Source organism: Oreochromis niloticus, unplaced genomic scaffold, assembly GCF_001858045.2.
Source record: "Oreochromis niloticus isolate F11D_XX unplaced genomic scaffold, O_niloticus_UMD_NMBU tig00008034_pilon, whole genome shotgun sequence".
Taxonomy (NCBI): Eukaryota; Metazoa; Chordata; class Actinopteri; order Cichliformes; family Cichlidae; genus Oreochromis; species Oreochromis niloticus.
This window is the reverse complement of record NW_020328920.1, coordinates 29,269-45,915: the sequence shown is the minus strand read 5'-3', so window position 1 is coordinate 45,915 and position 16,647 is coordinate 29,269. Positions and strand designations below refer to the sequence as shown.

The 16,647-nt window shown below is 44.8% G+C and overlaps 1 protein-coding gene across 4 annotated transcripts; it reads right to left on the bottom strand.

The window, feature by feature from the left end:
• Window positions 1–10,617: 10,617 nt before the first annotated feature.
• Window positions 10,618–16,205, bottom strand: LOC109200937 (uncharacterized). Of its 4 annotated transcripts, XM_025905013.1 has the most exons (7): window positions 16,036–16,205; window positions 15,810–15,961; window positions 14,612–15,728; window positions 11,559–12,783; window positions 11,104–11,319; window positions 10,878–11,029; window positions 10,618–10,796 (listed from the first exon to the last, which is right to left on the bottom strand). In XM_025905013.1, the coding sequence occupies exons 3-5, from the start codon at window positions 15,532–15,534 to the stop codon at window positions 11,290–11,292; spliced, it is 2,178 nt and encodes a 725-aa protein (XP_025760798.1). In that variant the 5' UTR covers window positions 15,535–15,728; window positions 15,810–15,961; window positions 16,036–16,205; the 3' UTR covers window positions 10,618–10,796; window positions 10,878–11,029; window positions 11,104–11,289. The 4 variants fall into 4 exon arrangements, with proteins under 4 accessions (XP_025760798.1, XP_025760795.1, XP_025760796.1 ...); XM_025905010.1 differs by having other exon boundaries at window positions 11,104–12,783; XM_025905011.1 differs by having other exon boundaries at window positions 11,104–12,783; window positions 15,810–16,205.
• Between the last annotated feature and the right edge of the window lie 442 nt (window positions 16,206–16,647).

Sequence of the window (16,647 nt, the reverse complement as noted above, 5' to 3'; positions counted from 1 at the left end):
CCCCGCTGGTGACTGTTTCCGGAAACAGTATGAGGATCAGCTCAACTGAGTCAACCTTGGAGTGACAGACTCTTAACTCTGAAAGGCCGACTGCAGCCATCTGGCCTCTGCTTGTCCCTCAAACGTTTATTACTTTTCTGAGGAGGCTGTACCAAATGATGGGTTCCTCTCTATGCGTCATCTCTCCTCAAGTGGCCAGGCTCTTCAACGAGATGCACCCTGCCATTGTCATCCAGACAGTCAGCTCCACCCCCCGACCTTTAGCACACTCTGCTTTTGAGACCTTGTACATAGAAAACTTCAGAAAATATGATGTACAATACATGACAGGTAGCAGGTCTAGAATTTTTTCACTCTGATGACTTCCTTGCTTCCTCTTATTCTATATTCAAAGTAACTTGCAAAAAATACAAAGGATTAATGGATTGAGGGTAAAGAAGAAACCTAAAGAATGTTTTACTTTTAATATGACCATGTCTACGCCCTTTCATGTTTATAATGCACGATTCATATAGGTACAGGTGGTGGATACAATAATCAAACAAGTTGACGACTTATTCTGGCAAGAAGAACTCTGCAGCAAATCTACACTTCAATAAGCTTAAAGACGTGCTGACCTGAATACGATGGACAACGAAAATCGAACACAGCACCAAAGTGGAGACTTCAGAACAATCAGAAAGCTGAATGAAGCCCCTGTGCAAAGAGGAACATTTCACAACAGAGCTGCTGTGTTGAGTTGAATTACAGTTTGGTCCAAGAGTTTGAACAATGACACATGTTCTTCTCACTTTACTTACTTATACCACCATCACAGTGGATCTCAAGTCAAACAATGTAGATCACTAAATACTTGATTTGCCTTCAGCTACTGCTTGTTTGTGTTCTTCAGCCTTCACTTTTTTGTTCGGTAAATGAAAATGCTCCTTCGGGTTGAGATCAAGTGAGAGACTTGGTCATTGAAGAATATCACATTTCTTTGGCTTTAGAAAACCTTGAGGATAAACATATTTTCAAAAGCTAGCCACGTAGTAAACACCCTTTATCATTGTCAATTTATCATTGTCAGTAAAATCAAATAAAGTGCACACCACTGGTTACACTCAAGAAGAGGAAGGCAAGAATACATTTTGACAGAAAACATCGTCCATCCCGGTTCTGTATTAAGTTCTTTAAACAGATGAAACCTAGGCTGACTTGTACCAGAATGATGGAAGAGAAAAGTATGGAGAACAAAAGGAACGGCTCATGATCCAAAACACACCATCCATCAAATGTGATACAGTGCACTGGCATGTGGGGCTGCCAGTGGAACTGGGTAGAAACAGCAGAATTAATTGTGAAGTGTACAGGCTGTACTCTGCTCAAATTCAGCCAAATACTGCAAAACTGGTTGGAAAGCATTTGTCAGAGCAAATTGATAATGACCTCACCACAAAGAAACTGTCACGGGGTGCCGAGGCAGGCCGTGTGTAAATATAAATGGACCCAAGATGCAGACTGCTTAAGTGGTGAGCGAGCTTTATTAACCAAAGAGTGACACAAACGGAGATAAGGTGGACAAAAACCAAACCTAAGAGTAAACTAAACTGGGAAAGCTAAGCAAAAACAAACCTGAAACATGAAACGGAGATGCAGGGAGAACACAGGAGAACATGGAGGGTAACAACGCAGACGAACCAGCAACTAACAGAGGCAGACACGAGGTTAAATACACAGAAGGATAACGAGGGAATGAGACACAAAGGAGGGCACAGCTGGAAGTAATCAGACCTGACGAGACAGGGGAAAAGTAAACTGAACACACTGAAAACAGACACGGACCTTCAAAGTAAAACAGGAAACACATACACGTAATGACATAACACACCAACTTAACACAGACTGGGGACACAGAACATAGGAACATGAACCATGAAACAGAAGAGTACAAACACCCAAGATAACCAAAACCACAGAATAATAATAACTAAAACATAAACACGGAGTCACGGACTCCGGATCATGACAGAAACCCAAGAATTTCTCAATATTCAAGAGATATTCTTCAACGGCCAAGTCAGTCCCCTGATCTTAACCCAGCAGTTTTATTTATATGTATTTTATTTATTAAATTAAAAACATAATGGTGAAAGACTCACACATGTGCAGTAACTGAAGGCAGCGGAAGTAATGGACTATGGTGGATCTCAAGGGAAGAAACATTTGGTGATGTCTGTTGGGTTCTAGACTTCAGGCAGTTACTGACCGAAATTACTGATGGATTTATGGACCTAAGTATAAAATAGTTTTTTGTTAAACTCCTGGAATTAAAGGTAAACGTCTAGACAGTTTGGTCATGTGATTAAAAATCCACTGTGGGGTTGTAAGAGGCCAAATTGAAAAAACAAAAGAATAACATTCTGTCATTGGGCACTGGAGCAGACTGTAAGTTTACTGTTGATCATGCTGTGTCCACACACTGTACCATGCAGCACTGTGTGTGAAGGGACCCTTAATTATATGCTCATGGCTTACCACATGTTCATCAAGTTCATGTTGCTCCACATAAAAAAGTCAAAGCATGGACAATTCATAATCCTCAACCAGCTTTCTGATATGCCTAAATAAATACATAGCTTATAAAATGATTGAATCCATTACTGTCTTTGATAATTGATTTTTATGCATTTTTTGTTTGTTTTGTTAATGTTTGTCACCGGTAGTAACAGGACATCAGAGATGTATATTTTTTCAACACTCATATTCACGGTGATAAATGCGAAGAACTGCTGGTCAGTCAATGTCTAACCCCAGTACTGGGCAGGATTAGAAGAGCTTAACAAATGTGTATTGTGTCCAAATCTTCAATATTTTGTTGTTGTGTAAGGAATATGACAGACTCTAGGCACCACTAGTAGGGCTTTGTTTTTTGTTGGTTTTGTAAAGCTTAGTAACATTTGTTAATGAAAGCTTGTGATTTTCTGAAAAAGCAATATCAAAACAGCCCAAAAATGAAAAACAAGTAGAAAATATAATAAACAAACAATAGAGATTTATTTGTTTTAGAAGTTTATGGCTGCAGATATAGCTGCATGCTTGTTAGCTAAGAGGAATAATCAGCCAGAATGGAGCAATCAGATGTGTTTCCTACAGTACTAGAAGAGCACAACAAAGGCAGCAGTGAGGAGACAGAAAGGGGGAACGGGAGGATGCAGTGCCTTATCTAGCTGGAGAGGATCTATGAAAGCTAGACAAGAAGAGTAGCTTCATAAAACTACAGTATACAAACTGAGGAGAACATATGAAGCTAAGAGTACCACAGAATAATATTTTATAGAAGTAGAAGAAGAGAAGGACTTTGGATATCACGAATGTTATTGCTCAGCGGTTCTTAGGTTGACCAGAGCAGAAATGCACATATTTCAGTTGTGCAGTGCAAATTGGGGTGTTACAATTCCAAAAGGTGTCATAGTTGACTGTAACTAGTGTTAAGGTTCATTTTATTAAGGAGGGAGCACAAGGAAATTAAAAACAACACACTTATCCTGCCAGGTGGAGTCAAACGATGATTTTAATGAAACACACGCAGCGTGGGAGATGTTCCACTGTGTACAAACAGCATCAGATCTCATCTCAACAAAGACACAGCATTAGTTTTATGCATCGAGGTGTTTTTAGTGACGCCCTCTCCACGTCAGCACATGCATCAGTTTCAAAACCACAAATGTTCTTTTTGACAACTTGTGACACAATTAAAGGACACTGGCTTCCATCTTCTCCCAGGTGGTTTCCCGCAAGCCACCTCAGCTCTCACATCCTGCACCTGCTTCTTCATCAAACAGTCACGTACACACAGAAATACAGTCATAGCAAACATGCTTAAACTTTCACCTTTCACAAATGAACCCCTGCCTGTATGTGAGTGTGTGCTAACCAAATAGGGTGCTAACCACAATTGCACCCTATTTCACCTCTTCGCTTATGCAACCAGTGTGTAATAATCTTGACTTATATGTAAAATGTATTAAACAACTGTTTCAATCAAAAACCTCTACTAAAAGCTTAATCAAAAGATATAGATGCATAAAAGATAATACAAAATAACCTGCTCAAAATAACTTGCACTCAGACTCTGCTTTCGGTTTCACTTCCTGCAAAAGCACACTCTGCAAACCTGCAGTTTCCTCTCAGGAGTTTTAGGCCCAGATTATATTCAAAGGTGAGCCTTTCATATAATGCAATGTAATCTGCCTATAAACGTTTAAGATTATAAATTCAACTCAACAGTTTAAAGTGGTTCTTACTGGACCTGTAAAAAAGGCTACTATGATACCCATATGTTTGAACATCTGAATGCAATATCACTATTAATTATTAATACAATGGTAATATGAACAATAGCAGTAAAATAATTTCTACTCCTAATACTCCCTCTCTCCATACATTATGTGGGGTCACTCCTCCTCTGAGTCCCTCTCTCGTGGAAATCTTCTCCTGTAAAGGATAAAAAACACTTTCTCCCTACTACACTTCCCCAACTTATGTTCATCAATTTTCTCTTTATTCAAACTCGGGTCAAGCTATCATGTTCAGGACTTTTACTCATATATATTCTTGAACATCACTCATCTCAGTCCACAGCATTTTAATAGTCTTAAAACGCTGCTTTCACGCCTCTGCACATGTTTCCTGTCACCCGCTCTATTCTCCCTTATCTGATCGTCAACATCCTGTGCTGTCGCTGCTGCAAGTGCCTCCACTCTGACCTAAAAGTCACCTTTCACAATAGATCACAAGCAAATCATTATAAGCCCCCTCATACGTCAAACAAATACCAGACATGGAGAAGTTTCAAAACCACAAATGTTCTGTTAACAACCTTTAACACAATTAAAAAGAACTTTGTCTTCACGGCAGGTGCTTCCTGTCGCCACCGGACGCCCGCTTGTCTCTCTGGAACATCAAGCAGACGTTCTGCAACAAACGGTACTTTTGCAGGCACAATTTGCAGTCACAAGCAAAATATGATTAAACTTTCACCTATAAATGATTCTCTCTAACTGAGTGTGTGTGTGGGTGTCTATGTGTGTGTGTGTGTGCTAACCACATTTGCACCCTATTTCACCTCGCCGACTAGCTCCTGACCTCTGTTAAGGTTCAAAAATGTTGAGGAGGAATCCATAAATAAGCACTGATCCGGGCGTGTGCAATTAGACGGCATTTTAATGAATACACATGTGTGAGTCCGAACGCTGTGCAGATTTCAGCGTCGAACTAAACTTACAATAATTAGACAAAGGTTTTATAGGGTTGACAGTCTTCCTGTTACCAGGCAGACTCAAACAAAGCATACGTCACTCCAAAACCACAATGACTTTTAACATAGTTTAAAACAGAACATCATCTTCGCCTCGAAGGCAGATGCTTCCTGTCTCCATCCTCGCTGTCGCTCATCTCTGGGACATCTGGTGTACTTCCTGGAACAGACTACCACGTACGCACCCAAACTTTGCAGTTATAAACTCTTACCTAAATGAGTCGATCTAATATGTGTGTGCGTGCACGTGCGGGGGCGCGTGCGTGCTGTGTACTGCGTACGTGTCGTGACCTCTCTATTTGTGTCTGTATGTGTGTGTATGTCTCGTCTGTCTGTGCGCAGATGCTCTCTGCACCTTAGTTGACCTCAACTCAAGCAACCAGGCTAAGGCCATCCTGTGTGTAATGATCTTAACTTCTATGTAAAATGTATAAAACAAATGTTTCAATCTAATACAACTACTTAAAGCTTAAATCAAAGATAAATGCATAATAAAACACCCTGCTCTTAACTTGCACTTAAACTCTGGTTTCAGTTTCACTTCTGCAAGCCTTGCAGCTTCAAAAACATGTACTTCCTGTCGCTGCAGCTCAGTCTTCTCACCCACTGAAGACTCCAGTGTAAGAATATAAAAACCTTCAGAAGCCTTTAAAATTATAAATTCAACTCAACAGTTTAAAGTGGTTCTTCTTGGACCTGTAATAAAGACTAATATGATACCAATATATTTGAACATCTGAATGCATCTAAATGCAACATCACTATTAACATGAAATGGTAATGATGATTATAAAAATAGCAGCAAATAATAGCAGTAAAATATTTCTCCTCTCGATACTCCCACTCTCGACCTCTGGCACACCAGAGGTCGCCATACATTATGTTGGGTCACTCCTTGGCCCATTCAGCTGCTTCCCTGTCCACCCCTGACGTCATGGACATTAGGATCACTTTTCCCACTCTGACCCTCTCTTGGCATTCTGTGACTTAGCGAACCAGACAACCCCATGTCATCTAGATGGTCTTAATAATAAAAGGCCCGCTCCCACTTGAGAACACTCATGCTTGAGGTTAATCACACCAAAGTATCAGCGAGCCTAAAGTTGATCAGGGGCAGGAGAGAATAAGAGTGCAAGCAGAGCTCAATCAGCACTCCTCCCTCACCCCTGAACCCACTCATACCCGGTGAGAGACCCCCTACACTTGTGAATCTCCAGTGGTCTGTCCCTTTCCTGGGTCCCTCTCTAGTGGAAATCAGGCCGCCTGCAAAGGATAGACAACACCTTCTCCTCCTACGGCTCTAACTTACTCTGTTCCTCAGTGGTTCTCTTTATTCAAACCTGATTCAACCTAATATCACTCAAAACATGAACCTAATTTCGTATTTGGTTTTTGACTTTTATTTTTATATCTCATTCAACCGTACTCAGCATTTGTAAAACTCTTAAAAGCACTGCCTTTAAGAGGATCAAAGGAAGCACGTCTCTGCATGTGCTTCCTGTTGCTCCTTATCTGATCATCCACATCCTGTACACAAAACTGTCGCTGCTGCTGCAAGTGCCTACCTCTCATCTAAAGTCACCTATCACCAGAAAATGTATAGAAAATCATTATAACTGCTTATTCTACTAAAGGATCAAAAAACAACCACTTTAATCACTAAGTGTAAGCACATTATCAATAGCTCCTAAGTAAATTTCATCATAGCTAAAAGCTAAACTCTAACTGCATTTTAGAACTCACATTTCCTGTGTTATACCCTGTTCTTGGTATACCATTTTATTTCATTTCTGCTGCTCTTAATGTTATGATACATTCTAATTTATACTTTATCAGACTTAACCAAAAATATATAAGCTTCTCCCTTTGCTTCTGTTTTAAACAAAAACTTGGTCACTTCAACAAACATTTGTTATTCTGTAACTGCTTTTTATATAATAAGACTAATTTAGAGCTGCATGTGTTATCGCAATATTTTACATGTCACACAGTTTAGTTACCACCAAACTCCTATTCAGTTCCTCTTGTCTGTCACTTGTTACAGGGCCAACTCAAATTCAGTTAAAAGCTAAATGAATTTCAGGCCCTAGGCCTCAAATCAATACTGTCCTGTGTGGATGAACTCTATATGTCTGTAAGCGTGTGCAATCCTTCAATAACTCAGGTCATTCTCACAGTAGATTGGCTAATCATAACGCTAACCAAAAGTTTGTGACCCTCAAGAGACGACTCTCTGAGCCACAACTCCGTTAAAGGCACAAAAATGCAATGTGTATGAAAAAATCATTTCTACATATATAATCTCCAATATTATTCATTTGAGTCAGCGAGACTTTTAACATCCTCATAAAAGCTCTCCTCTACCCTAGAAATAAATCTATTTACTATCTGTTTCTAAAGCCTACATTATAACAACTTTATTCTAAAAATCAAAAAGAGATCACACATTTTCTTCTCAGAAAATCTTCCCCATTATTATTATTCCCACAGTTCCCCTTTAAGTTTGGTATACACTTCTTATTAACACCAGCAATTCATCTTCTAAACCGAATTCAGTTCATTTTACTCCTCTCTTTAAAGAATTTAAAGAATTTTACCATCTCTAAACTATCAAAAAACCCCAGTCGTTATAAAATCATACTAAAACCCATTTCAAATTAAACAAATTAAATCTTAAATCCCTCTCTTTTTTGACACATCTCATGTGGCAAAAACTCAACATGCTTCACCCAAGCTTAACAAATTAACAAGGGAAAAAAGGTTAGTCATATCATTTCTCCAAACAGCTCAGCAATCCTCCTCTCCGGTATTTTGCTCCAGACCTAAAACCTGTGTTTAAGGAATAAAATCAATTTAATCATCATGTCAAATCTTCTCAAAATCGTTGCTCCATGCAAAGTCTGGATCCTTGGAACTTCCTGGAAACAAAACCTTTACTCAACTCTCCCCCTATATGATCCAATCTGTGTCATGACAAAAACAAACTTAAACAGAACAGTTATTAATCATGCGTTACCTCAGTTAATGGTAACTTGAGTTACATCAAACAATGTTTCCCTTTTAGCATTTTATAATGTAATAATATGGTCTAACCCAAATCAATAAAACAGAAATTCACTCAAAGGAACATCAGCATCATCCCCACCTTAGTCCAGTCACTCACATTCACTCACATGCATTCACACATGATATTTTTGCTGATACTGCAGCCTAATGAAATGCTCCACATCAGCAAAATGAGCTCAATCATTTATTTTATTTCGTTTTCCTTTTTAGGAAAATAGTTCTCTATACTTTTGACTGGATTGACTCGCTGCAATCCTTTTTTAGACAGAGACTCGCCGCCAATCAGTCTCTGATTGTAATCAATTATAATCTGTAAAGCCCACCTGATCTTCGTACTTGGTAATTTTGTCAGCGCCGTCCGTTCACTCTCTTCCAGGCCTGCTTAGAACAAAAATGAAAAAAGAGAGCTGATTATTAGCTCATCAAAGTACAAAACAAAATCACCTGACAGGTTTTTCTGAGTGCACTACTACAAAAATTTTTGGGCCCTCTCAGACATATCCATGTCTAATCAAACACCCTCTCTTGAAATAAAACAACAGCCTCCAAAATCAGAAACAATCTCAAAGTTCACCCTTTCAACACACCGAAAACCTCGTCAAAAGATCAAAGACCGTTTGCACAATGTCACCCTTCCTCACTCCGCCATGTTTTCATTCAGCATAAAATATAAACCGATTTCAACAACGTATCATCCCTAAATTATAAATTTCCTGTCCAAATCTGCACCTCTGAACAGACCTGACCACCATAATCAATTATCGTGTTACTTTACCCTTATATATTTTGCCAAATAATCCTCAACACAAGAGCCACCGCTCTCTTGAACTGAAAGCCTCCGAGACACAGACACAGGAAGTGTCTTTGTCACTCACTCACTCCAGCTAATTTGCATAGTGACTCACAGCTCAACAGCCAACTTGACAAGAGAAATACATGTTTAAACCTTATCGCATTATTGAATTATTTTCATTTTCTCTCTATAATAATCACTGGTTTTGATCACTCAGTACGAGAGCACTCCTAAGTCACTCTTTTAAAACTGCTTTAATCCCTTTTCTTCTGTTAATTTCCATAGCTCACTCCCCTGTCATATCACTCCTCTGAGTCAACTTCAACTTCGAGCTGTAAGTCTATTTTATTAAACATTCACACCATTCTATCACTCATACAAGTAGCAAGCTGATCTTCATTGCGTATGCTTGTGTTCTTAGCCAGGTTTATTCAATATCTGTTCATTAATCTTCATGAGCTTGTCTCTGTAAGGTTAATGCATTCTCTGTTTGTATGTGTATGTGTATGTGTTATTTTTGCATCTATGGCTTCACAGTCTCCCAGACACTTCCCAATTCTCCAGTTAAGCAGTCAGTTTTCTTTTTTCCCCGAATTACTAACCCAAACTTTAATTTCCCACCTTAAATAAAGCACTCCTAGTCTTCAGCCAGGAGCTAGGGCTTGCTTTTCAGGTTCATGGACACATCACGCTGTGAACAATTCAACCAGAAACTTGCCTTAACTTATCCATTGATGTTAACCTCTAATTTCTTCCGACTGCGGCCGTGGAGAACTGGTCGGGGTCTGCTTTACTCCTGAAAATAACAAAACTAAGACATTTTCATTATTATCATCATTGCTTAAACGACCCATTTCCCTCTCTCTGATCAGAGATATCAATTATGTCATGTATGTCAGCGTGTTCTTCCTTGCGTTAGGTGGTCATGTTAATACAGTGTAAGCTGCTTTCTCATTGCATCCTATATATTCATATTTCATTTATGCATCTTTTCACTGAGCTCTAGATTCAAACTATCTTACTTCTAATTCATTTCAAAAATAATCTCACATGTAGCAACTTGTGTGTGTGTGTTTTCTATTCATTAATAGAGTTGTCAGTTATTTTCTTTCATTATTTTAACCTTTTGTATTGTTTACCTCTTTGTTGTGATGTGGTGGACATCCCTAAACAATCATGAGTTCAGGCTTCAATTTTTCCAATCCAATTATATCCTATATTCTCGCAGTCAAACTCGTCCAGCTTCATCTCTCACTGGTCCTTTTTCATTCACAGTGTCCCGTTCGGGCTTCAAAGCTCCAGCAAACACAGTCTCAACTCAGCTGTTGTCTTCTTCTCTGTTTCTTTACAGTCTTTCTTTTAGGTTAAGTCCCAGCATGGCAAAATATCACATTCAGTGCCTTCAGTCTTATTTTCATTTGCTCCAAGCATGGCAAATATGAGAGTCAGTGCCTTCAAGCTGTCAGGCGCCACAGCGCGCGTGCACAAAAGGATCCAGGCGCAGACCCAGCGGTAACAGAAAAGACACTTTATTATATTAACGAAAGGCGACCCGGGGAAAACTTAGAGAGCTAAACGAGGAACTAATAACCCGGGGAAACAATGACACAGGGAAGCCGGAATCGGGACCGCGGGAGGCTGCAACAGAAAGGGGAGAGGATTACTAGGAAGCCGGGGAGCGGAAAACACATTTAGACTGCGTTAGAGTAGAGGGCTTACGATAGAGCGAAACCGTGGGAGCTCGGAGGGGAGGTGCGGCAGCCCGTGAGCGGGGAGTCCGTGGAGATGGTGAAAGGGCCAGATGATGCACTGGGTGAGCCAGTAGAGCTGGAGGACAGGCAGGTGGCAGACGCCGAACGCCGGATTGGAACCTAGACACAGGCAGGCGGGTTAAATACAGCTTCAACTAGATGTTGGTGTAACGCTTTCGCAGACGTCTAGTTACCACTGAGAGGTGATTACGGACTGGCGTGGAGCATCCGTCAGCGCCGGGTAAAGAAGCTCTGCAGGTAATCACCGCGATGGAGAGCAGGTGTGTCGGTGATGGCCCAGTCCGGGGGTGTGGCTACCCAAGCAGCACGCATTCCACAGACCCAGGACCACGGACTATGACAGCACCCCCCCTCAAGGGTCACCTCCTGGTGACCGATCGGACTGTGGCCTGCGGAGAGAAGCGTGGAAGTCAGCAACGAGGGACGGATCCAGAATGAAGGACCGAGGAACCCAGAGGCGGTCCTCAGGACCGTACCCCTCCCAGTCCACCAGGTACTGCCACCCCCGCCCACGCCGGCGCCCATCCACGATCCGCCGGACCGCATAGGCCGGGTGACCGTCGATAAGCCGGGCGGGAGGAGGAGGCTCAGGCGGAGGGCACAACGGGCTGCGGCGGACAGGTTTGACCTGGGAAACGTGGAACGTGGGATGGATGCACCAGGAAGCAGGGAGCTTGAGCCGAACCGCCGCGGGGTTAACAACAGCATCAACTTCATACGGGCCGATGAAACGGGGAGCCAGTTTCCGGGAAGACACACGCAGCGGAACATTCTTGGCAGCCAGCCAGACCATCTGCCCCGGCTGATATGTGGGGGCGGAGGTACGGCGGCGGTTGGCATGGCGGGTGTACTGGTCCTTAGTCCGCAGGAGAGCTTGGCGGACCCTGAGCCAGACCCGCTGGCAGCGCCGGAGATGATGCTGTGCGGAGGGGACTGCGAGATCGAGTTCATTTTCAGGGAAAAGTGGAGGCTGATAACCAAGGGAAGCTTCGAACGGGGACAAACCAGTGGCAGATGAGGTAAGTGAGTTATGTGCGTATTCCACCCAGGGTAAGTAAGTGGCCCAGGAGGTGGGGTTGTGGGACGCTACGCATCGTAGTGCAGCCTCAAGCTCCTGGTTAAGCCGCTCAGTCTGGCCGTTGGACTGCGGATGGAAACCCGAGCTTAGGCTAACCTTCGCGCCCAGAATGGAACAAAAGGTTCTCCACACTTGTGATGTAAACTGTGGACCTCTGTCTGAGACTATGTCAAGGGGAATGCCATGGAGCCGGAAGACGTTCTCAATCAGGGCCTGGGCTGTGTCAGAAGCGGAAGGCAGTTTTGCTAGCGGAACGAAGTGAGCGGCCTTAGAGAATCGGTCTATGATGGTGAGGATGACGCTCTTTCCCGAGGAACGAGGAAGACCAGTAACGAAGTCTAAGGAAATATGAGACCAAGGCCGATGAGGTGTGCTGAGCGGGTGGAGCAGACCTGCTGGGTGTTTAGTGGACACTTTATTGCGGGCGCAAACGGGGCAGGCAGACACGTACTCCCTCACGTCTTTTCGTAAAGTTTTCCACCAGAAATTCCGTCTGAGAAGATCGATGGTTCTACTCACGCCAGGGTGACAAGAAAAGCGTGCGGTGTGGATCCAATGAATTACCGCTCCACGGGCGGCAGCGGGGATGAAACGCCGTCCGGGCGGTCCGGTACCTGGGTCAGGGTCTCCCGGGAGGGCCTGGCTGATAACCTCCTCAATATCCCAGGCGAGAGCGCCCACCACACAGGTGGGGGGAGAATGGTGGTAGGTGAAGATGTTTCCGTGGCTGGGGAGTACCGACGGGAGAGCGCATCTGGCTTGATATTCCGTGAACCTGGGCGATACGAGAGAGTGAAGTTAAAGCGGGTAAAAAACAGGGACCAGCGAGCTTGTCGGGAGTTTAATCTTTTAGCAGTCTTGAGATAAATCAGATTTTTGTGGTCCGTCCATATGAGAAAAGGTTGCTCGGCTCCCTCCAGCCAGTGGCGCCACTCCTCCAAAGCCAGTTTTATGGCCAAGAGCTCCCTATCGCCTACGTCATAATTTCTTTCAGTAGGAGTGAGCCGGCGAGAGAAGTAGGCGCACGGCTGGAGCTTACCTTGAGGCCCAGACCGCTGAGAGAGCACAGCTCCGACGCCAGTGTCGGACGCGTCCACCTCAACGATGAACTGTTTGGTGGTGTCGGGGTGGAGCAGAATGGGTGCTGTAGTGAATAGTTCTTTTAACTTAGTGAACGCTGTGTGGGCCTCCGGAGGCCAGGTGAAGGGTAACTTAGAAGAAGTGAGGCGAGTGAGAGGCGCAGCGACTTGACTATAGTTTCGGATAAAACGTCGGTAGAAGTTTGCGAACCCAAGAAAGCGTTGAAGCTCCTTCCGCGAATCCGGGGCTGGCCACTCCAGAACTGCTGTAATCTTGGCTGGGTCCGTCTTCACCTGTCCTCCTGCTAAAATATAGCCCAGAAAGGAAACCGATGAGGCATGGAACTCGCATTTCTCAGCTTTGACAAAGAGTTTGTTCTCTAGTAACCGTTGCAGGACGCTCCGGACATGAACGCGATGCTCCTCCATGGTCCTGGAAAAAATGAGGATGTCATCCAAGTATACAAAAACAAACACATTCAGGAAGTCTCGAAGCACATCGTTCACCAGAGTTTGAAAAACCGCAGGGGCATTCGTTAAGCCGAATGGCATAACTAAATACTCAAAGTGGCCCAGTGGTGTGTTAAAAGCGGTCTTCCACTCGTCCCCCTCCCTTATCCGGACCAGATGGTATGCGTTACGTAGATCTAGTTTTGTGAAAACGGTGGCTTCCTGGAGAGATACAAAAACAGAGTTAATCAGCGGAAGAGGGTATTTGTTCTTTACCGTGATGTCGTTTAAACCCCGGAAATCTATGCATGGCCGCAACGAGCCGTCCTTTTTCCCCACAAAGAAGAAGCCTGCAGCTACTGGGGAAGAAGAGGGTCGAATAATACCGGCCGCGAGTGATTTTTGGATATAGTCCTCCATAGACTCCCTCTCGGGGCGAGACAGGTTGTATAACCTGCTGGAGGGGAGCGGGGCTCCAGGTAACAGGTCAATGGCGCAGTCATAGGGGCGGTGAGGGGGCAGAGAGCAAGCCTTGTCTTTGTTAAACACTTCCTGTAGGTCATGGTACTCGGGTGGGATAGAAGAAAGGTCAGGTGCTTGTGAAACAGGCGGGGTCAGGTTAGCAGGTGGAGCGGGAACCGCTGATCCCAGGCAATTAGCTAGGCAGAACAAACTCCAACTGGAGATCTTGCTCCCTGCCCAATCAATGTGGGGATTATGTCTCTGCAGCCACGGGAAACCTAACACGAGCGGGGTGTCGGGAGACGGGAAGGTAAGGAATGACAGCGACTCGTTATGATTCCCGGAAGTGACTAATTTCACAGGTGCAGTCTGATGGGTGATATAAGCAAACACTTGTTTATTCAAAGCTGCCGCAGGAAGGGGAGGTTCCAACTGAGTGAGTGGCAATTCCAGCTCCTTAGCCAGCTTCTCATCAATAAGATTCTGCTCCGCCCCAGAATCCACTAATGCGCTGCATGTAACAGTCCTTTTGGTAGTTACTATGGAAACGGACAAAACTAATCGGGGTCTACTGGTATTTAATGTGCTGCCCACCCGTATCCCCGAACCTACCGGTGAGCTGGTCCGTTTGGGCGGACCGGGCAGCTGGCGATGCGGTGTCCCGGCTTCCCACAGTATAAGCAGTCCCCGGCCCGAAAACGGCGTTCCCTCTCCTCTGGCGAGAGCCGAGAGCGCCCGATCTGCATCGGCTCCGGCGGAGGAGGTGACGGTGAGCGAGCGCACGCGGCTGGAGAACGAAATGGGGACAGAGGTTGCGACACACGAAGCTCAGGGTGCAACACAGGTCTCGGTGGCTTGGGCCGCCGTTCGGCCTCTCTCTCCCGCAGACGCTTATCTATTCTACGGGCGAGCGACACCAGATCCTCGAATGAGTCAGCTGCCTCGTGAAACGCGAGCTGATCTTTCATCTGATCGTTAAGGGAACGTAGAAAGATTCCCCTTAGGGCCGAATCAGGCCAGCCAACAGCGGCTGCCACGGTGCGAAACTCCACTAAATACTCCGCGACACTACGCCGGCCCTGGCGGAGCGCCAGTAGTTTCTGGGCGGCATCATCCTCGGAAACCGGCGGAGAAAAAGTTGCTTTAAATTCTCCGAGGAAGTCATCGAAGTCGCAACTCTGTAACGGGTTGGTAGATAAATAGGCTTCAGCCCACGCCAACGCTCTTCCCCTCAGCAGTCCCACAAAGTGGGAAATCTTGGCCGCGTCTGTGGGGAAGGAGAGTGGCGAGCGGCTGAAGAAAAGGGTGCACTGAAAAAGGAACCCCCCACACAGGTCCAATTCGCCGTGGAAGGGTTCCGGTGGCGGAGACGTAACACAGCGATATGCCGGATCGGGTTGTTTAGCGCGCAGCTCTCCCTGTGTCGCGTTAAGCTCTTCATATTGATCCCGAAGCGACTGGAGTAACTGATCGTGTCGGCCGAGCATGGCACCCTGCTTATTAATAGCCGAACGTATTGGGTCCGCTGGATCCATTCTGGCCAGTCCGTACTGTCAGGCGCCACAGCGCGCGTGCACAAAAGGATCCAGGCGCAGACCCAGCGGTAACAGAAAAGACACTTTATTATATTAACGAAAGGCGACCCGGGGAAAACTTAGAGAGCTAAACGAGGAACTAATAACCCGGGGAAACAATGACACAGGGAAGCCGGAATCGGGACCGCGGGAGGCTGCAACAGAAAGGGGAGAGGATTACTAGGAAGCCGGGGAGCGGAAAACACATTTAGACTGCGTTAGAGTAGAGGGCTTACGATAGAGCGAAACCGTGGGAGCTCGGAGGGGAGGTGCGGCAGCCCGTGAGCGGGGAGTCCGTGGAGATGGTGAAAGGGCCAGATGATGCACTGGGTGAGCCAGTAGAGCTGGAGGACAGGCAGGTGGCAGACGCCGAACGCCGGATTGGAACCTAGACACAGGCAGGCGGGTTAAATACAGCTTCAACTAGATGTTGGTGTAACGCTTTCGCAGACGTCTAGTTACCACTGAGAGGTGATTACGGACTGGCGTGGAGCATCCGTCAGCGCCGGGTAAAGAAGCTCTGCAGGTAATCACCGCGATGGAGAGCAGGTGTGTCGGTGATGGCCCAGTCCGGGGGTGTGGCTACCCAAGCAGCACGCATTCCACAGACCCAGGACCACGGACTATGACACAAGCAGACACATCACACTGTTCTTCCCCAGCATGCATGTTGCCTCTTTCATACTGCTGGACTCATCAGTCGTCGTCAGTGTTACTGCTTTCGCTTGCACTGCTTTTAGCTTCAGTTAATTCTTCAAGTCCACGATGTTCTGTCGGTCTTCATCAGGAAATTGACTGTCCTTGACTGTCCTTTGAATTTCTTCTCAGTTTCAGGGACAAAGTGAGAGATCAAGCCGCACAATTTTGAGCCAAATACTGGCTTATTTTCTCCCAATTCTGTTAATCTATTGTTATGCCGCTGCACTCAAGGTTCCAATGTTGAGAGAAGTCCACCTGTATTGACACACTAAAGCATAGAATTAGTATCATTTTCATTTCTTATTCTTAAAACCTCTGTTTTGCTTCATCTCCCTCGAGTTTAACTCATCCGTCTCTCTGTGTTCTCTCTTTACA